The sequence below is a fragment of the Hyalella azteca genome, unplaced genomic scaffold (assembly GCF_000764305.2).
Source record: "Hyalella azteca isolate HAZT.00-mixed unplaced genomic scaffold, Hazt_2.0.2 contig16063, whole genome shotgun sequence".
Lineage (NCBI taxonomy): Eukaryota > Metazoa > Arthropoda > Malacostraca > Amphipoda > Hyalellidae > Hyalella > Hyalella azteca.
Window position 1 is genome coordinate 119,651 of NW_025945890.1, and position 21,706 is coordinate 141,356.

General features: G+C 36.8%; 2 protein-coding genes across 3 annotated transcripts in view; one reads left to right on the plus strand and one right to left on the minus strand.

The window, feature by feature from the left end:
- The first annotated feature begins 719 nt into the window (after window positions 1-719).
- Window positions 720-16,766, plus strand: LOC108681362 (ras-related and estrogen-regulated growth inhibitor). The gene is made up of 6 exons (XM_018170379.2): window positions 720-1,328; window positions 2,201-2,337; window positions 10,169-10,324; window positions 10,697-10,849; window positions 12,386-12,521; window positions 15,687-16,766. Exons 1-6 carry the CDS (start codon window positions 1,217-1,219, stop codon window positions 15,962-15,964), a joined length of 972 nt encoding a protein of 323 aa, XP_018025868.1. The 5' UTR covers window positions 720-1,216; the 3' UTR covers window positions 15,965-16,766.
- Window positions 16,767-18,064: 1,298 nt separating this feature from the next.
- Window positions 18,065-21,706, minus strand: part of LOC108681366 (glutamate receptor U1-like) — a 30,584-nt gene continuing 26,942 nt past the window's right edge. The window contains exons 15-19 of one of the 2 annotated variants that reach the window (XM_018170384.2): window positions 21,359-21,591; window positions 20,917-21,032; window positions 19,488-19,551; window positions 19,232-19,329; window positions 18,065-18,365 (exon numbers count right to left, since the gene is read on the minus strand). In XM_018170384.2, the coding sequence (XP_018025873.1) occupies window positions 18,270-18,365; window positions 19,232-19,329; window positions 19,488-19,551; window positions 20,917-21,032; window positions 21,359-21,591 (607 nt within the window). In that variant the 3' untranslated portion in view covers window positions 18,065-18,269. Of the gene's footprint in view, window positions 18,366-19,231; window positions 19,394-19,487; window positions 19,552-20,916; window positions 21,033-21,358; window positions 21,592-21,706 lie in introns of both variants that reach the window. The other variant, XM_018170383.2, reaches the window with a different exon arrangement.

Here is a 21,706-nt window from a genome sequence, read left to right on the forward strand (position 1 = left end):
AGCGAATAAAAAGCATCCTTCTCAAGGTTCAACCTAAAGAGAAATATCGCTTTTATGTACAATGACAATGAAAATAAATAAAATCAAATGCATAGGTTGAACCTATAACATGATACCCTATAGCAGGATGTGCTCATCTATATATACATGGCGATGGCTTACCACTCTTTGTAAGCCGATTACTAAGGCGGATAATAGCTCCATATGAGACGACTTTTTACATCCCCTGAATATGTTTTATTGTTAGAGCTCGTTATCAGTTATGTAATCAGATTCTTCCTGACAAATAATCCGTTCTCGTGCTAATCTTCAGGAGAATCCTGGCTTGCATCAACAATGCTTGCGTTGAATACTGATCTTGTACCTATAGCAATATTTGTCTTACATTTAAATATTTACGGGACAGCCTTGCCATGGTACAACTCACTTCACAATGTTTGCTGTAATTTGCGCTCAAATTGTCTCATATTTAGTATTTTGAGCTGACGTTGTAGTAGAGTTTTTATATTTAGAGTAAAAATTAATTTGAAAGTCTGAGATCCCTAATTGTGTGACGAACCTCCATCTTTTATTACAGAAAGTATTTTAGTTCCAGCTGATGTAGTATATCAAAATCAAATTATGGAATTCGTTGATGACTGAAATGCATAATTTTCCATAAGCGTTGTACGTGTACGTATAAAATTGATATATGATTTCCATAAAAGGTACCAAAAGTTTTCAAGCTAATCCACTGAAAATTGTCGGTGGATCAATATGAAAATTTACCGAACATAAAAACCCCGTAAATTAATTTGGTGTAGTTTCTTTGGCAATCGTTTTGCTCATTCTGTGTTTCCATGCCATCAACAGAATGCGTGTGCTATTGAAAACTGAAAATGTTATGTTGCTTTAGGATCAAAAGTGATCGACGGTTTACACTAAACTTATTTCCCGTGTTCTTCATTCAAAATACACTTCTTGGTGATGAAGTTATTATAAACAACATATGGGAATATTCCTTTTAATAATAATTTTCGGATTGAGTGATTTATTCCATGGATGATTTTTTATACGAATGTTGAGACGAACATTGTGAACCAGACGCTTCCGCATCTGCCAAAGACTTCGTCAAACTCTGGAAGGAATTTTTTCACACGTACATTACATATTTGTGTGCATTTTACGTCATTATCTTCAAAGTTTATTGTAGTTTTACGATTTGAGCGTTGGCTCTATGTCGTCTCCCAAAGGAGGATCGTTAACAGCGCTCACGAAGCTCAGCGGTCTGTACAGAGCGCGTCCTGTCAGGATGCTGGTACTGGGGCAGAGCGGCGTCGGAAAATCAGGTGACAAATTAAAAATTATTTCATTAGTTTCTATTAAGATTTGTGTCATCTTTAGGAATACTTTTGAGATAAACGTCACTTATTTAGGTAATTTTTATGTGTCATTATGGCTAATAAAGTTTATCATCCACTTGTTTCGCATCTGATTAAGGCAATCTATGTGATTAAGAATTCATCATTTCCTAGTTCTTATCTTTGCTAAATCACCATTGCTATTGAATTGTCACATTCCATATTTTTGTATCAGTTGAATGTTATTTTTGCTTGCGAATGTTATGATCAGTTGTGTTCGCTTACTCTACAAGCTGTGAAGGTTGGAATGCTGGCTAACATCAAACTCCTGTCGAGAAAAATTCCTATCGTCGCGCAAAACTTTATTCTTCTCTTGGCTATTTATTATTTCTCTATTTATTGATGGATTGAAAAAAAAATTTAACCCTTTTGCAAGCACTGCATTCATATTCTGTTTTCCAAATTTGAACTTTTCCAACTTCTTAGAAGGCAGCTGGCATATTTCACTTTAAAATACGCAATTAAATTTGATATTTCATTACATACAGTGCCCTATATTTGTCATGAAACTGTGACTACATTGAAATTAAGAAATGTAACATTGAAACTATGAAATGTTCTATGAAACATCGAACTATATAATGCATTGAAATTCAGCGAGATTCATCGCATTCATATATTATTAGTTGAACTGTTATTGTAACTAACAACAACACGTCGATGGTTGTTGTTTACAGCGCTGGTTGTGAGGTACCTGACTCATGGTTGTTGTTTACAGCGCTGGTTGTGAGGTACCTGACTCATGGTTGTTGTTTACAGCGCTGGTTGTGAGGTACCTGACTCATGGTTGTTGTTTACAGCGCTGGTTGTGAGGTACCTGACACGTCGCTTCATCGGTGAGTACTCCGCTCATCAGGAGCACCTCTACCAACACACCGCAGACTTCGCGTCCTCGCAAGTCACGCTCGAAATACTGGATTCTGCTGGCGATGAAAAGGTAAGGGATTAATTTGCATTTATGTCTATAAAGAAACGCTTATTGGCATTATTATGTATAGTAAATTGTATTTATGTCTATGAAGAAACGCTTATTGGCACTATTATGTATGGTAAATTGCATTTATGTGTATGAAGAAACGCTTATTGGCATTATTATGTATGGTAAATTGTATTTATGTCTATAAAGAAACGTTTGTTCGGCATTATTATGTATAGTAAATTGTATTTATGTCCAGAAAGAAACGCTGATTGGGCACTATTATGTATAGATTTTTTCCTAACAGCTTACACGCCAATCAGGTAACTGCATGGGATAGTAAATTATATCTCCGTTGGTAAGCTTTATTTTCCACTACAAAATTTGGCCAGTTGATTCAATTTACCGACGTTAAAGGCAACTAAAGCTAAAAAGAAATATTAAACAAATATTTGAGTTACAAACTAAGAATATTTTGCTTTAGTCGATGTAATACTTCTTATATTTGATAAGAGCCGCTACAGCGTGAACATTTTGTGAGTTACAACATCCATTGTCATTTATTTTCGTGCCATCTATTAATTGTATATAAATTAATTAATGTAGAGGTAGTTATTGAAGTCAATTTGTTTAAATGCACATAACAAATTGCTCTAAATTGGAGCGTTTAACTTATTTACGAATTTGAAGGTTAAATCTTACCAGTTCACTGGAAATTCGACAACGGGTTATAGCCTCCTTGAACTCACAAAAGTTGTTACAAAATTTCAGCTCTTAATTTGCTGCAATTGGCACATGCCAACGTAATATATTAAAAGCCTTAATTGGCTGCAATTGGCGCATGCAAAGGTATTATTTTAAAAATCATCATTTGACATTCCCCCTCCCTTGCCCGAAAATCATGTGGCTCCCTCGCATTACCCGTTCAGTTTAGTGAGCCACAATATAGTCCTTCATACAACATTGTGAACATACCGTTTGAACATACCACGTATTTAAATCTATTGAAAAATTAAATACATTTTCACCTAATTTTCATTTCAACCAAACCCTCAATCCATTTCACTCATACCCTCACCTCACTTCATCCACACCTTCATTGAGGAGATATTCCTCCCCTCCCCTCTCCCACACTCCGAGGGTAATCTACCCTCAGTTTGGGAAGCATTGCAGTAAACATAGCCGTGCCCTGCACCGCTTGCCCTCAACACCATTGGCGAGGCATTCAAGAACTCCTGAATGTGTTTATGCTCCTGACTCCTGACGGTATGCGATGTGAGAAACAGAGGCAGGCGCGCTGCAATAGGCTACATCTTCTCAGGGGCTGCATTTCACTGCCTTGTACAAATCTTTTTATATAGCCTTCATTGGGATTTGTTCGCTGTGAGCAGCGACAAATTAATCAGAATTGGGATGAGTGCAGCGATTTTTTCATTGAGTGCAGTGATTTTTTATTGAAGGCAGTGATTTTTTTCATTGAGTGCAGTGATTTTTTATTGAGTGCAGTCATTTTTTATTGCGTGCAGTGATTTTTTTCATTAAGCAGTGATTTTTTGTTGAATACTATGTATTTTTTTTATTGAGTCACTGATTTTTTATGAGTGAACTGATTTTTTTGTTGTATGAAATGACTTTTTATTGAGTGCAGTGATTTTTTATTGAGTGCAGTTATTTTTTATTGTGTGCATTGATTTTTTATTGAGTGCAGTGATTTTTTCATGGAGTGCAGCGATTTTTTATTGAATGCAGTGACTTTTTATTAAGTGCAGCGATTTTTTCCACGTCTACACTTGCTTGTGATGCTGCTCGGTGTGAATATGCTGCTCGGTGTGAATAATATGTATTTTTAAGACACGTGTAAAATAAGTTTGATTTGCAATGCTAGATGTGAGTGTGCTATTTATCGAATCAAAAGTATATCGGAATTACTTGCTTAAGTGATTGCATTGATTAGATTTATATTCAGTACAATTTGGAACACGTAAAATACGATGAAATCGAACTTTGCTTTTTCAGACAGTATTTAATAGTTTAGGTTTGATTCCGCGAATCGTTAAAATGAGCCTTGAGGCCAATAGTATTTATAAGCGCCTTAAAAGCTGCAACTCTGTGCAAATGAACAGATCGTTAGTTTTGATCAGGTTTTAGCGCCAAAGAAAATATACGAAATTTCGGGTGGCAAAACTTCTTTACATACTGCGCAAAATAAAAAGAAATAAATGAATAAATTGGGGGCATAAAATGGATGCAATGAATGCATGCTGTTCATTAATAAATGTATTCTCTTTATTAATGAATGCATGCTTTTCATTGATGAATGTGTGATTTCCATTGATGAATGAATGCTGTTCTTCGAAAGGTCAGGAATGTATGCATCATACATAACCTTCACGCTTGAACCTGCGCAGCGATCCCTGTGCAAACTGTTTAAAGAAGCCGTCCTAGCGTGGTCTACCGTCCTAGCGCTGCTATACGTAGTCTACCGTCCTAGCGCTGCTATACGTAGTCTACCGTCCTAGCGCTGCTATACGTAGTCTACCGTCCAGCTGCTATACGCAGTCAACCGTCCTAGCGCTGCTATAGGTAGTCTACCGTCCTAGCGCTGCTATAGGTAGTCTACCGTCCTAGCGCTGCTATACGTAGTCTACCGTCCTAGCGCTGCTATACGCAGTCTACCGTCCTAGCGCTGCTATACGTAGTCTACGCTCGGGGACATGAGTGTGACTTTTCCTTGAATTACAATGCAGTCTTCGCCTCTGTGTCGGTAATTCTAACCCAGTGTGACCGGGCCAAAAGACATATATATCAGAACTACATGCAGAAAGTGTGTCACTATTTGGTCGATCTGACCCATTAATTTCTTCTTCTGAGCGTATAGGCTGGTCAACCATCACTGAGAACTTCCGCACATAAGAAATATTTTGTATATTCATCAAATATGATCACACTATATATTACCCATTGCAAGAGCAGAGAGCGAACACTGATCCGGCCCTTTACCTTGCTAAACTGTGTCAGGGTGACCCACTCATGAGCATTCTTTGCGTGTTTCTAGGGACTATTTGAACTGTTGGCAGAAATGTAAAATCATTTTTCAATTTTTCTATTTATAGCTCTCGAAGTTCTAGCGATTTTTTAAGTTTTCCAAGAATCAACTAATGCAGCTATTGCTTTTCAGGGTTGTTTATGGTCACAGCATGTTACCGTACTGACCATGTTTAACACTGATCATTAAAAATTTTAAGAGAACACTAATCCGGACTCTAGAAAAATCTATCGGAATATGAAAGAAGTTATAATAAAATTTTTGAGTGGAACGTCCTTGTTTCAATTGAAGAGTAAAATTATTATTATTACTTGCGTATTGCATTGTTTGGTGATGCACAATATATTTATGATATTGATACCTTTTCTCCTTCTTTGCCGTTACCTATAATTGCATTAATTGTCTATAGAGCTATTCGTAACTGAAGGCCTGGTAACTAGAGTTGTCTCCAAAGGCTAACGGTTAATCTTTCGTATCAGGATTAATATTGGGCGTATCTGGAGGCCAAGTAACGATAGTTACCAGAGATAAAAGGTTACTCGTTTGTGTTCGATTAACTTGAACGTATCTGGAGGCCAAGGGTAATGCGAGATACCTTCCGTAGACAAAGTGTTGAGCATTTTCGTATGACCAATTAGTACGCATTGTGATGATTGGGAACGAGTGTTACAGTTTGATCATAAAGCAGGCTATAATAACGCCAAGCTTGTAGCGCTACGCCGCTATCGCTCACTCCAGGCGCCGGGTGTTGGTTGGTCAACAGCTCCTATACTCTGAGCTCAAGTGTTCACATGAGGTCCTGAGTTATGAACTGAAATTGCCTTATTGAGCCCATAAGGCTTGTAAACATTTTAAGTTTAAGAGTAACATAAGAGTTTAAGAGTAACATTTAAGTTTAAGTTTAAGAGTAACATTTAAGTAAGCTTCACTTAATTTGGTCAGAATATTATATGCGCTCTGATGATTGACATAACAAAAACGAGAATTTTATGAGAGCTTGACGCGCTTGAAACGTTAGTTTCAATTTGTAAACAGTTATATAAGTAAAAACTTCTTTAATTACATTTGTTCTGGTTTAAATTCTCAATGTATGCATAGACCATAAAATAAATTATACTGTTCCTAGCTTATAATATTCTAAGAAATTTCTTTTGCGGGAATTATCGTTTTACTTTTATCTCTTATATATGAAGAAGTCATGCCACTTAAGAGCAGTACCAAGTATTGTGCAAGTCTCTATTTATCACGCGTTCTTGCAATTCAGGGGAAGAAAACCGAAATAAAAAAAGGCCGAATTCGGAAAAATTACCTGCAGTGCAAAAGAGCTGTGAATTTCATCAAAGCAAGTCAAGACAAGAAATTAAGATCAGTATCAAATTGACCTCATATATTGAAAATTTGAAATTCATTACAATAACTGTAACTGAATCGTTAGAAGTAGTGGCAGTGGCAGAAACTGGCCGAGTAATTTGAAAAATAAATAAAACTTTGCCGCTAAAGTTCTCATGTGCGGTGAGGATACATTCTACACGCATTCTACAGTGCTTACACTTGCCTACGCGTGCCTACACGCATTCTACACTTGCTTACACTTGCCTACACGTGCCTACACGCATTCTACACGTGCTTACACTTGCCTACACTTGCCTACACGCATTCTACACGTGCCTACACGTATGTATTATACACGTGCTTACACTTGCCTACACGTGCATACACGCATTCTACACGTGCCTACATGTGCGCACACGCATTCTACACGTGACTGGAGTCTCCTGCAAAATTGAGACCGGGGAACCACAACAACAACAACACGTGACTACACACCTTCTACACGTGCCGATACGCATATATACCTAAGCACGTAAACTTTTTTCAGTTCTTTGCCTACCTACACGTACTAGTAGCCATGCATACCTTAGTATGCATACGAACCTAACACGCACACGTAGTTATATGCGTACCTACTACGTACCTACTACGTACCTACTACGTACATACTACGTACCTACTACGTACCTACTACGTACCTACTACGTACCTACACATAAATACGTAATTGGACTGCTGTGAAGTACAGTATCATTGGTGAAGGACTGAAGGTGTTGATCAAAAGGACAACTGCAACATACCTTATAACTTTATCTGATAATCTAAGACGCACAATTTTTATCTATAACACTTCCATAAGAAAACGTAATTTTAACCTATGATATATCAATATCAGAAATATATAACATATAACACATCTATATGGAGAGATTCGGAATGCCTTTAGGAAGTAATTTGGGTTGATTTCTCTTCCCTATGTTTTACGCTTTTTAGCGCATTTTCTCATTTATGGGAAAAATGCACTATTGTGCTCGTCGTGTCCGTCCGTCCGTGACTTCACGTTTTCGTCGACGAGAAAATGCGCTCTCTGTCACTCACTGCAGTGAGCACTGAGTTATATTTTTACCGTTACTTCTTGACTTGGAACAATCGGATACTCATTTTATCGCACTACCAGCATTTTAGCTGCCTCAGCCACGCATACGAATGATTTTTACACATTCATGGCCAAAGCTTATCTCTCATTTCAAACATTAGCCACACTGGAAGCGATTTATACCTATGAGGAATTGAGAAATATCAGAAATTTTGTACCTTTAATCTTGACACGACGTACACTCATAAAAATAAATGGGGAATATTGTCTAAATAGTAACACACTTCCTTACAGCAGAACGAGCTGCGAGTGGACGCTGCTATACCGCTTTGGCTGTCCAACATGAGTGAAAATGACCCACATAAGGACTGAAAGTACATCACTATTCGGGGAAAGTGCTTCTTAATTCTCTGAATATTAATTAATTAAGTAAATCGTTGGTGGACTTCGAGCGCTGTTGGGTCAATTCGGAAACAAATAGAAGATATCAGGCAGGCATTCATTAAAATATTCCATTCATTGTGAAAATATGTACTATCAGTAGTGAAATAAAAATGTTTTCATTGTAATCGAAATACAAGATGAAGGAGACATTCATTATTCGGTCTGTTTATATATAAATGATGATGAGTCGTTTTTGTTCAAAACAGTAATTTTATTCAAATAACAGATGAATAAAAAGTTACTTGCATGATGAAAGTTCCCTGTAATAATTTGCTAAAAATTACAGATATTTTAATGAAACATAACTTTTTACAACACTTCTCTTTAACTTCACTTCTTGTCTGTTTGTCTGTCTGTCTGTCTGTTACAAATCTTGTAATCGAAATTTAATACATTTCTACTTATCCTATCGATCTGAAATTTTGCACACTTGTGTAAAGTTAGAGACAATGCATGAATCAAATGTCAAAATAAAATATTTTGAAAATTAAAAAAAAAATTTCAAATTAAAAAAATTGAAAAAATAATTTTGTCAGCTCCAAATCTTATAACTGATATTTGACACACTTTTATCTGTTTAATTGATCTGAAATTTTGCACACTTGTGTGAAATCAGAGGCAATGCATGAATTAATTAACAGAATAAATAATTTTGAAAAAATTTATATATTAAAAAAATTATATATATTAAAATATTGAAAAGTTAATTTTTTTAATTTTTGGAAATTAGATGAGAAATTCATTGTACATCTCTAAGATTGAAGATACTGGATTCTTTGGAAGTGTTGTCTTTTAAAAGTAATTTTAAACGCATATTATTATGATAGGCCAAGTCTTCGTGACTTCATGACTCGCCACTGAACTCTCGCCACTGAAAGTTAATTCTGTCACGAGCGGCAACAAGAGCAGCCTAAAATTAAGATTTTAATAATTAGTATCTATTAGAATAATTATTAATTTTTCAACGCGCTTATTTCCATTAACAACAGCGACCAAAATATTCACAGCTAGTGTCCTGTTATCTGCACTTTATGATTGCGTGTCGCACTCGCTAATTGCTTTATTTCGCCCTATTTTCATATTCACAACTAAACTCCTGTTATCTGCACTTCATGATTGCGATGTAGCACTCGCTAATTGCTTTATTTTGCCGTATTTTCGCCTAATTCGATAATTGCCATCTGGATTTCCTGTTTACAAGAATATTAAGTGGGTCTCCCATTAACTGGGTCAGCCCTCGGCTGCTCTAATCTCTTTGATGGTCGCCAGGCCTTCTGCATTGATTTGTTAATAAACTCAGAGTAAGCTGTCACGATTTAACTTAGGTGCTAGTTTCGCATTTCAAAGTTTCGTATTTCAAAATACATTAAGAGTAGATTGATTTGTTAATGCTCTCTGAAAAAATTGGCACTTTCTTTTTGCATAGCTTTTATCATTCTTCAGTCTTTGAAAGTTCTTTATTATAGCATTTCGTGGATATTTCACAGTAAGCAATAATAATAGTAATAATGTCAATAACTGTAATTTAATTATTTTAATTTTTGAAAACCGAGGTCCAAGTTTAAATGCTTATTTACTAAAATAGGCTTGTTTATTGATCTTTTATTCACAGGAAGGATTTGAATCCTATAAAAGTATATTTCCATGATTAATTAATAACCGCATGATCAATTGCTGATGATCTTTATTAAAAGTGAATGTTTTTTTGATAAGGGAATCATCACCGGCATAAATATCGCACGAACGGACTGGCGACGTTGTAAAATGAAAATTTAATCTACGGATTTTACACCAAATATTTAGATTACTTCTAGCGATGATAAATAAATTTTTCACAGCTGGCGATGTTTTAGATTGGCGAATTGTGGGTACAGCAAAATAGACCAATGAGGGAAAAATAATAAAAATAAAATTAAAATAACTTTTAATTTCAGGATGGAGACCGTCACGAAGCCAATATTCGGTGGGCGGACGTGTTCCTTCTCGTGTACTCGGTGACAGATCGATGCAGCTTCGACGACTGCAGTCGTGCTAAGTTCCTCATCAATTATAACAAAAGACGTCGTAAGATCACCGGTAATGCCACCAAGGTATACAATTGGTCATCTACTTTACCTGTTATTTGATTTACAGTTATGCATTCTATTTCACCGTACAGAGCAGATTTTTTTTGCTCTTTGTATGGTTTATTACGTTTAAAAGCTGTGATTTTGAACGTAGCTCGACACCTAAATTCCCTATTTACATCACTGACTTGACCCACTTACATCACTGACCTGACCCACTTACATCACTGTCCTGACCTGTAGTCGTCTTTCAAACTTGCCTGCCTCAAGGAACAAATTCTGCCGTCTTAAACTAATATTATATTATTTATATCAGGCATACATTATTGTAACTTGTTTATATCAATCCCATATAGATAATAAGTCAGTTCTAGCATAAGTATATTTCGTCGCCAGGACCCGAGAGAAGAAGCGCCAGTGTTGCTGGTTGCGAACAAGAAGGACTTGCCCGGCGACCGCATGGTGACTACAGACGAAGGGATACGGCGCTCCCGGGACATCGGCTGCAGGGCCTTTCACGAGATCTCTGCTCGGGAGAGCATTGATGAGGTTAGTTTATCATTAAATTATTATATGTTTCATTTAATGGAACATGATCTACGATAATAGATATTAGATAATCTCCTGTGTTAGTTTACCGAGACCGTAACCTGTGTCCAAAACCGTAGCCTAGGTTACATTTTCTCCCTAGCCTTTTCATGTATTTAAGATTAGGTTCTTGATAAGAACTTGGGTTATAGATAATGTCGTAGAAACATCGCCTATATATCTAGATTCGCTCAGGTTTCGCGAAATCCTATAATTTTGCAAAATGAGCAAATAGGTTAGGTTCTAAATAATGTCATGCAACTTTGGCTACGAGCTAACCTTCTTCAATGTACAGTAGAACCTGATCTAAGTGTATGCTCATTCATCGATTTGCATTCATCTCATAATTTTTGCTACAATAATTGAGAATAATTTTGCGAACTAGCTGAGAAACTGTCTTTTCATGAATCGTTCAATCGTTTGAAAACTTATACAATCTTCAGTCTTTTCTGTTCAAATACATGAGAATAAACATAGCGGACAATTTATAATGCTTTTGATGATGATTAACTGACTTGAAATTGACTTGAATAAAAATTGAAGGAAGCGATCACTCATGGTTGTTGAAACCGGTAATAGTTGAATAGATTACTCGCAGTTTCAAGAAATGAATTATTTTCTGATCAAGATGATCTACAAAATTAAATCTGCCGTTGTTTGGATTATGAATTCATGATTAGAAGGCTATTGCCTGCAACAGATAATTTTATTGCTACGGGCACTACATTAAAAATAACATATTAAATATTATTAGTGGTACAGGGAGGAATATTGGAAATCATCAAGGAAATCCGTCATGATGTTAACTCATATCTATAGTAAAGGCAAGCAGCTGTTGTCAAAAGACAGAAGCATAAGGAAATTTTGAGCAATACGAGCAAAAACAAAAAAAAAAATAAATGTATGAAATAAAATAAAGTGTTTTAAATTAGTGGGATAAATGATATGTGCGGAATAGATAGTTTATTGTTGATGTCATATGGACGTATACAGAATAAATGAGTGTAAAGAGAATAAATGAAACCGCAAGAAAACAGTAATATGAGAAAATTACAGCTATTATCGTTAATTGTGTAGGCTCTAATATAGAAAATCAAAACTACTTATTCAAGCTTTCATAAATACTCGTGAAAAAAATTACAAAAAAGCAAATAATATCATAAAATAAATTAGTTTGAGTGAAATTGATTCAAAATTTTAAGGACTGATACTCATGAAAATCTGAAAATCTAAGACGAAAAAATTAAAATCTTAGTCTTTATAAAAGTCATAGCAAAATACACGTAAATAAATTAGCCTGTAGATTGCAGCCTCGCACATCCATGCAAGTACAGGGCCTATACTTTCAAAAAATAGTTAAGAGACCGTAAGTTCATCAGCCAATCATTGACGGCCTTTCAAGCAAAATCCACCAATCATAGACAAGGAAATAGAGCGTAAGTATTTACGTTCACTTAGCGAGTTTTGAAAGTATGACCCATGCATGATATTTCCCAGGTGCAGGAGGTGTTCACGAACGCCATCAGACTCGTGCGTCAGGAACACAAGACGCCGCGGCTACGGCGCGCTGCTTCTGAGGTACACGATCCTCTCAGCGACGTCGGGCGCGTCACCACGCATGTCTCTCATCTCGGTAACTATTCCATTAGTAACGTTGCTATTATCTCGGTAACTATTCCATTAGTAACGTTGCTATTATCTCGGTAACTATTCCATTAGTAACATCTCTCTCATCTCGGTAACTAATACACCATTGATAACGTCTCTCGTCACGGTAACTAATGCATCATTAGTATAACGTCTCTCTCATCTCGGTTACTTTTCCATTTGTAACGTCACTCTCATCTCTGTAAATATTACACTATTAGTAACGTCTTTATCATCTCGGTAACTATTCCATTAATAACGTCACTCTGCAACTTTAACACCATCAGTTATAACTCTCATTTCGTCACTGTACACTGACACACTACTAATACTACTTTGACACAATAACAATCAGTGTACATGTAATTTTATCATAACCATCTTTTCACTCGTACTTTGATCATCAAAATCTCCATTGTATTTGTACTCTGATCGTCAATGTGCATTTTAATTGTTCACAATTTAGCTGCCTGAATATCTCCGTTATCACTAAATGTTACAAGTCAGTCGTGGTAAATAGAACTATACCTCATCATAAATTTATTTCGTGTTAAATGTTTGGAGATGCGTCCGTGTGTTTAAGTTTATTCCCTCCTGCGTCTTTATATGGTAAATTCAGACTTGAATTTTCTACAAAATTTTGAGTAAAGCACTATTATTGTATCCTTCAAGAAACCGAATGATCGTGAACAAATATGTAGGTGAGCCCGTTTGTTTAATGTGTTCCTGCATCAATGTAAACGAGGGTTGCTATGTTGATTGTTCACAAATAATTTAACTTATTTCCTACAACATTTTTTATTTCTGGACGTTGAAGTTGCGGCTTCTTGTTGTTTGATGTACAATGGAAGAGTTTTAATGTCACATTCTCCATATTTTGAGCCATGCTCACGAATTCGTTTATTATGCAAGGGAATAATTTTGATATTCTTTTGAACTTAGTGAATAAACATTCACTAAATTTAAAGTCAGCAATGGAAAATTTTTTCATTGCACATTTAATAGATTTTTAGTCATATTCGCATATTTTTCCTGTAAAAACGGAATGACTTTAACTGTTCTTTATTTAAATTTATATCCCTTATTTCAGAAAGCAGCGGAATAATTTTAATTGCAAATTCTCTGTATTCATTTGGACGTATTTTGTATTGAGCAACAATTAAAAACTTTCCCCTCAGGAACGCCAAGGGTAACGAGAGCGCTGCCGAGCCCTCGTCGACCAGCATCCCTGCGCTCCCGCACACACCCCGTCTGACGTGTGTCCTGCACGACGTGTGTCCTGCACGACGTGTGTCCTGCATGACGTGTGTCCTGCACGACGTGTGTCCTGCATGACGTGTGTCCTGCACGACGTGTGTCCTGCACGACGTGCGTCCTGCATGACGTGTGTCCTGCATGACGTGTGTCCTGCATGACGTGTGTCCTGCACGACGTGTGTCCTGCACGACGTGTGTCCTGCATGACGTGTGTCTTGCATGACGTGTGTCCTGCATGACGTGTGTCCTGCATGACGTGTGTCCTGCACGACGTGTCATACCCTGTCCTACTTTTTTCTCTATGTTATCCCTGCATTTCATTTTTTTTCTCTATATTGTCCCTGCGTGAATCTAGTTGATAAGGGCGATGAACCTCGAAATGTTATTTACTATAAAAAATTTCGAAGGATTTGAAGAATTCATGCTTATTCTCTTGTTTAATGACTATAAATCTCGTTACCAGAGTAGGGTCTCTTAGGCCACGGTTAAGTTAAGTCATAAGTCGGTTAAGTTCACATAGTTGCCTAACTACATATAGCGGCCGAACTACACATGGTGGCCTAACTACACATAGCGGCCTAACTACAAATGGCGGCTTAACTACACACTGCGGCCTAAGTACATGTAGCGGCTTAATTACGCATAACCACTTTTAAGTACTTGTAGCGACCTAAGTACACGTAACGGCATAAGAACACATAGCGGCCAATTTCTTCTGTTCTGTTCATGGCGAAGTCAAATGGCTTTTTATGTTCAGTTTAAAAGGCAAAATTGCTGTTACTAAAAGTTTTGTTTCTTGAAGTCTGTTATGCGTTTGATTTTCGTTCTGACTCAAATCTCCTCATGTGATTAAAATATCTTAAGAGTTTTGTTTCGTTTCATCAAATGTAAAATTACGCAAGCCGTTATTCAGCGTTATAAGGTTGAATTGAAGAAAATTTACAAAATTCTCACGGCGATTAATTATAACTTCAAATGTTGTGCACAGAATAGAAATAAGTTTTGCACTGGATAAATACATGTTGAATACATATTTTACTAGACTATTCTGCGCAATCGTTCCAAGTAGTATATATTAGATAGACTATCATTGCCTTGTGACGAATTTCTACGTTTTAGAATTTATTAGCAATAAGCAATATCAATAAAACTGAATGCTAAAACTACCTGAAAATTAGCCAATTCAGCAGAATTACTAGCGGTTTTCACTCAAAGTATCAAGACAAAACTCGTATCAGCGTGATGACAGGATGAAAGCCTACCTGAAAAATTTGATGCTACTGACGATCCCAGATCGGTCTGGAAAACGCAGTGGACGTCTTCAGTTTGGGGCAAAGATTCTCGTATGTCGTATCGTTTTTTAATCATGTTGACTTGCATGGCGTTGGTATAAAGATCAACATTACTGTTCATTTTAATGTTGTCGCATGTTATGCATGATCAGATTAGTTTATTAGTATCGCCTTGACATCTGCAGATTTTATAGAATTTATTAAATTTAATTTTCCATTCACACACTGCATATCATGCATATTCCGTGTAAAAGCACTCAAATTTTTATTGTATAGTCTACATATCTCAACAATTCTATTATATGATTTTTGTTTATAATGGTTATGTGCAATAAACTTTTACATGGCAGCCAGCAAATCTACAAGCAGAATTATATACTTTTTAGCTATATTTTACATAATAAATAGTTTCGAGTTTCTTAGCTAATCAATAATATATGATACAAGGGCAAAATTTCGATTATTTATGATCAGTATATCATGCATAGATTAGCATCAAAGTCGTATAGATTGAAGAAAATATAATGAAAAAATATTGATAGTTAAAATTTTATAAGCAATAGTTGAGGATGGTGGAGACCCAGAGACTCATTACCTCGCCAGACGGTCTTGACAATCTCCTGGACTCACTCACCAACTTCCGGTTCTGTAAATCGTCCCACGGCGACGACCGCGGCAGCGGTGGTCGGACGAAGCTGTCGCCGGAGGAGGGGGAGGTGTTGCCAGCAACTCCCTTCAGGACAAGGGCGTGCACGGACGGACTGCTGCACAAGGGCAAGTTCCAGAAAAGGACCATGGAGAGGTCCCAGAGAGGAGCGGGCTACCGGGAACGTAACCTCAGCATCGCTATGAAGGGAGAATCCTGCTCGAGTTTTCAGTAGCACGGACCACTTCTATGATGGGATAAATTTTGCGGAGGATATTGACAGCATCGAAATAAAGTGTGCCGAGTTTGCACATAACTTTACTAAAGTTGATGATTAGATTGCAGCTTCAGCAATGCCATGGAATGAGAATCCTGAGCAACTTTTCATTAGCATGAACCACTTTAATATCGGTAACTATTTCCCGGTGTATATTGACAGCATTGGAAGTTTGTCGCATTGATCAAGATTACCCAGTGACTTTGTAAACTTGATGTTGAGAGGAGTGTAGCCTCTGAATTGCCATGAAGGGAGAGAATGACATCCATGTAACTTCAAAATTAATTTTTTATATCGAAACTAATTCCATTGTTGGTGCTGATGATCGAATCTCTTAATTTTTTTATGAATTTTGGTGTTTAAGCATCTGATTGTAGTATATGACGCGGCCGGTAGTGTTAACATTTTGTACAAATGGCTAAACTTTCATTAGTCTTTTGTAAATTTCTGATAACATTTTTTATTACAGATAATAATATGACTTTTTGATTCACATCGACACCCAACTCTTCAAATTTCAGTTGTCGAGACCCCATAGATTATTGGAATTGGCTTAGTTTGTTGTTGTATTGCAACCATTGAATCAATCAAAATTTTATCAAGATTCAACATCTGAGCCCGTAACTGCAATCCAAATATTAAACTTATGAAATCTCTTTATTCTGCTCATTCAGAACTTTTGATTAATTGTACTCTCGATTATTGATAGTGCGCTAATTTTTATTCAATCCATATCATGCTTGACGAAGAATCTAGCTTGACTCCAAATCTTGCGTGACTACAAATCGTGCTTGAAAGATGGAAGACTCGTATAGGCTTCAAAAGCCTAATGTATTCCTTAGTTTTAACAAATATATCAGTAAGAATAACTGTTAAAATTTCCTATTTTGCTTCATCCAACAAGTTTCGAATCAAATTAGAGCTCTTTTTGAAACTGAAATTAGCGAACAAAATTTTTTTTCTCCTCTAAGTAATAAATACGTGCAAACTTGTTTGTTTTACTTCCCTCCGTGCTTTGATTAAGGTATTTAAAAGTTTTAGTTAATGACCAACGTTTTTATTTAACTCTCGAATCTGTTTTAATCCGTAAACAAGTTCTAGAAATCAATTCATTGTTTCTAGTTTTGTAAACCTGAATCAGCCTAATTAACATGGATTAGATATGGTCAAGCTTAATCTCAGTTCAGTTGATTGTCAATTCAGGGCCAAGATTTAACTTCAATCAACCACATTATTGTGTTTTGAGACTTAAACTATAACAAATACTAAGCCCATATACTAATCAATACTAATCAACTCAGTTCATACAAGTTCTATAGTCAAATTGTATCAAGAGTGCTCGCACTTTCTTAACTATAATTCTAACAATTTTGGCTCTCGTAAACGACGTCTAAGGGGAAAACGACACGTTTTCCGAAATAATATCCTAAAATTGGTTTATAAATAAAGATTGATTAAGACATTGATTAAAAAATAAAAACTTTTTATGTATCTCATTCCATCGATAAAATAGCTCTACGCTGCAGCAATGGATTGAATTCTTCTTCGCACTACATGAATTTGGTTAGAATCAAACGCGCACATGGATAACTGTACTCTGCTTTATTGTTAGACAAGATATGCACGGTACATTCATGGTAATTGTATCGTGTACTCGCATGAAATTAAATTCGTCATTATTCCAGCACAATGATCACTTAGCTATATTCTTCAAACATAAACTTTGCTCTTAGTTAGAATTGAATACACAATAGAAACGGTAATCCTAAATAATACGTCTGATTACTTTGGACAGTAGGATACTAAGGATACTAAGTAGAAAAAAAAATTCTACAAACAGTAATTTTAAACAGAAAATCAAAAAAAGGAACAAGCTTATCTCATTTTATCATAAACCAAGTTGATCAATTTCCTTGTTTAATTGATTAAACTTGTCAAAAATATATCATTATGTAGTGATGAGTAATGCCTTCCCTCCAGGCAAATGAAGATTAATTAACGTCGATAACAAGATGAATTTGTTCGATTAACGTCGATTACAAGTTGATTTTGTTGGAATAACGTTGATTACAAATTGATTTCGTTCGATTAACGTTGATTACAAGTTGATTTTGTTCGATTAACGTCGATTACAAATTGATTTCGTTCGATTAACGTTGATTACAAGTTTTGCAACATCATTTGCCTGATGGAGAATTATTTTTAAATTTTTAATTTCAATTTAAATTAATTTTAACGCAAGTCTCGGAGTAGTTGGCGGTGTTCAGGCCTTAGGCTGGCGAGACAGCGGGAGCTGTTCAGCGGGCTGCGTCGTGATGGCCTGCGAGAACTGCTGACTCATCTCTGACCCCACCGAGCTCTGGTACAATTATACATTATTATTATTTTTTATATAATTATATAACAAAAATAATATAATTATATAACAATAATAATATAATTATATAAAAATAATATAATTATTTTTCGTTATTATTAATTATGTACATAAATAAATGAATAAGAATTATTCTTAAATAGGGAATTATTATTACATAAAGACTTATTAATCATGATTAAGGAATTAAACTTAAATGCTTATAAATTATTCAAATAGGAATTTTAATTTTAGATGTTCCTATAATTAATTTAATTTTTAGTTCATTTTAGTATAATAGAAGCGTGACTTATATTATTAGATTATTCATGTCATTAAAAATTCTAAATATATCTGTTGCCATATTCTTTAGATTAGTAGAATTGAATTTCCATATACATGTTAATTTCACGACTGGGTTGGAAACAGTTCGCATTAACATCCGATGTTAGTATCCTTATTGTAAGAATCCCATGTAGTAATTATTAAATTATATTGAAATATGTGATGTCACACAATCAGTATCAAATTATTACATTCTCAATCATAAAAACAACGATATGCGGGAACTATGTTCCATGAGATTGAACTCAAGTTCTATAGATGGGATATAGTATGATTAATAAACACAGGTCTTATTTCCCTATAATTTCATATTATTGTTCCACGTTAGCGATTCAGTTTTAAATGTACTCTAGGCATCCCTATTGAACTGTTTTGTGAACTTTATTTGGTTTACACATGGCCCGTATTTACATTATCTATAAACTTAGCCGAAACAAATGTGAGTGTTATTTTTCTACAATGAATAAAAATATTAAAATCAGTTTTCACATTAAAAACCTCATTTTCATGTGTATTTTACTCACGCCCTTAGCGTTGGCGCTGGCCGTGGCATAATAGCAGCACTCGAGTAGCGCCAGCACGAGCCCCACGGCCACACCCGCGACGAGCAGCAGCAGCGGCCCTGCCAGGTCATCCAGCTCCACTTGAGACGCCGTCGCCGAGGGCTCCGTTGACAAGAAGCGGGACTGCGAGGGAGGAATATAGTACACTCAGAACATATATTTTCTTGGAGAATAAAAATTATTAATCTAATAAATAAATAAAGCAACAGCAGCAGCCCTGCCAGGTCATCCAGCTCCACTTGAGACGCCGTCGCCGAGGGCTCCGTTGACAGGAAGCGGGACTGCGAGGGAGGAATATAGTACACTCAGAACATATATTTTCTTGGAGAATACAAATTATTAATCTAATAAATAAATAAAGCAACAGCAGCAGCCCTGCTAGGCCGTGAAGTTCCACCAGAGGCGCCGTCGCCGAGAGCTCAGTCGCCAGGAAGAGGGACTGCGAGGAAGTAACGCAGTGTGTTCATAGCGTATAAGTTCTTAATGAGGAAGAAATATTAGGTAATTAAATCATAAAATAATTTTACATAAGTAAATGATTCATTTCATCAATTGGAAAATGTAAATAAATTTACGACTTGTCACAAGATACACAAGTTTCAATAAATATGCATCATAAGTGCATTTTGCGGTGTGTTCAAGTCACATCTCTGACAGTAGCGGCTTTTGGAGTTGGTGTTTATAGACTGTTGAATTAATCCATACCTACTTTTAAATAGACTTAGGGGAATTTCATATGGTTAGTCTTCTAAGATGTACGCAATAAGTCAGATTTTAGGCGTAGCTCTGCCTGAAGTACGCATCAGATGGACAAGTAGAAACGAGACAAATCTGGGAGGTTTAAGGTTCTATTTTAGGTTCTATGTTGGAGGTTTTATTTGAATATGAGAAAATTTTACACTGCAGAATTATAACATACTTCGACTAATTTAACTTAATTTTCACTCCGTTTGATCGTTATCATTTTACTGCCGAGCTGGAAAAAAATATTAATTAATTTTATACGTAGGTGATCGCATTTATTAGGACTCATTATTTATCATTTATATCATATAAAAAATCCTATCTTCATTTACAACTTAATGTGAGTGCTGATATCAACGATCAAAAACAATCAATGAAATAATCTTTTATTTGAATACAAGTCTCTGTAAATGTTGACATTCACGGCGCTCTATATAAGCTCTCTCACCGGGAGCGCAGCCGTGGGTAACAAAATTGACTCGTAAACAGGCCCTGGGCCCAACGCCAACCATCAGCATGCAATAGCTACACATAGCCTCAGATCAATGAGCTTTGGGTAACTCCGGCTAACAGTAAACCCGCTTTGCACAACACAGCCACTGCTCCACAGTGCCGGAGCACAACTGGCCGGAGCGCAACAGGCCCTACCGCATCAGGCGGCGCAGGTTAGGTTAGGTTAGGTTAAGTTACGTTAAGAGTAGCTGTTGCGGTAGGGCCTGCTGCGCTCCGGCCAGTTGTGCTCCGGCCTGTATGCGCTTCGGCCTGTGACTGAACTGCGCTGTTGTGGTGGGCACTTTGTGTCAAAAGCCGTGAAGATGCCCGGCTGCATTACGCTCGGGAAGGTATATGAATCGCACTGTAGACTTGGGCTATGTTGACCTCTAGCTATCCACACCTCTCACCTCGCACTGGCCGCCGCCCCGCTTCTCCCGCCACCAGATGTCGCGCAGGGCCTGCAGCTGTCCTGACTCGCGGATGGAGTACAGCGCGTCGTTGAAGTAGTCGAGGTACGGCGAGTCTGTGGACAATATTTGGGTTCTGAAGCTTAAAACCTATGATAAGTTAACTTGTGCACATTTCTAGAAATAATTTTGAAAATCTCATGAAAGATTCCTAGAGAATTTAGCTTCAAGTCTTTCTGGAATGGGGAGACTGCACTGCACTTAGATGCACTGCACTGCACTTAGATACACTGCACTGCACTTAGACTAGCCAGTGTAGCATTAAACATTGCTGCAGTGCGATAACATGGTGCAAGCATTAATATATTTTACATCTTGAGTATCCTTAGTTATGTATTTCAGACGTAGCAGTCCCAGGCCACTATGGAGTGCCACAACTAACCTTGCTGCAGAGCAATGGCGTAGTCCCGAGACCCGACAGTTCCTCCGAGTTGTTTGAGTTCGCAGTTGCGTTCTGTCACGTACTCGAGCGTTGGCTCCTCCATCAGGAAGCCAAAGGATCCCTGAGCTTCCAGGACTTCCTCCACCCCCTGAGCTGAGCTCTTGATCCGCTGCTCCGACGCTCGGTTGTACATGGCGGAGTACACGCGCTGTAGGCTCTCCGACTTGGCGTCTCTGAGAGCGTGACATTCGAGCAGTGAACGTACAATTTATCCTGATTTCGTAGGTACAACCGTAAATGAACTCGGTAAGATTACAAGATAGCAAAGTTATGCAGTCTCAAAAGGAA

Bases quoted from the DNA above. Each gene is read 5' to 3' on its own strand.
- LOC108681362 (XM_018170379.2), top strand. From the start codon at position 1,217: ATGTCGTCTCCCAAAGGAGGATCGTTAACAGCGCTCACGAAGCTCAGC. The intron at 10,850-12,385 runs GTTAGTTTATCA...GATATTTCCCAG, and splicing joins CTCGGGAGAGCATTGATGAG to GTGCAGGAGGTGTTCACGAA. The intron at 12,522-15,686 runs GTAACTATTCCA...TTACCTCGCCAG, and splicing joins CACGCATGTCTCTCATCTCG to ACGGTCTTGACAATCTCCTG.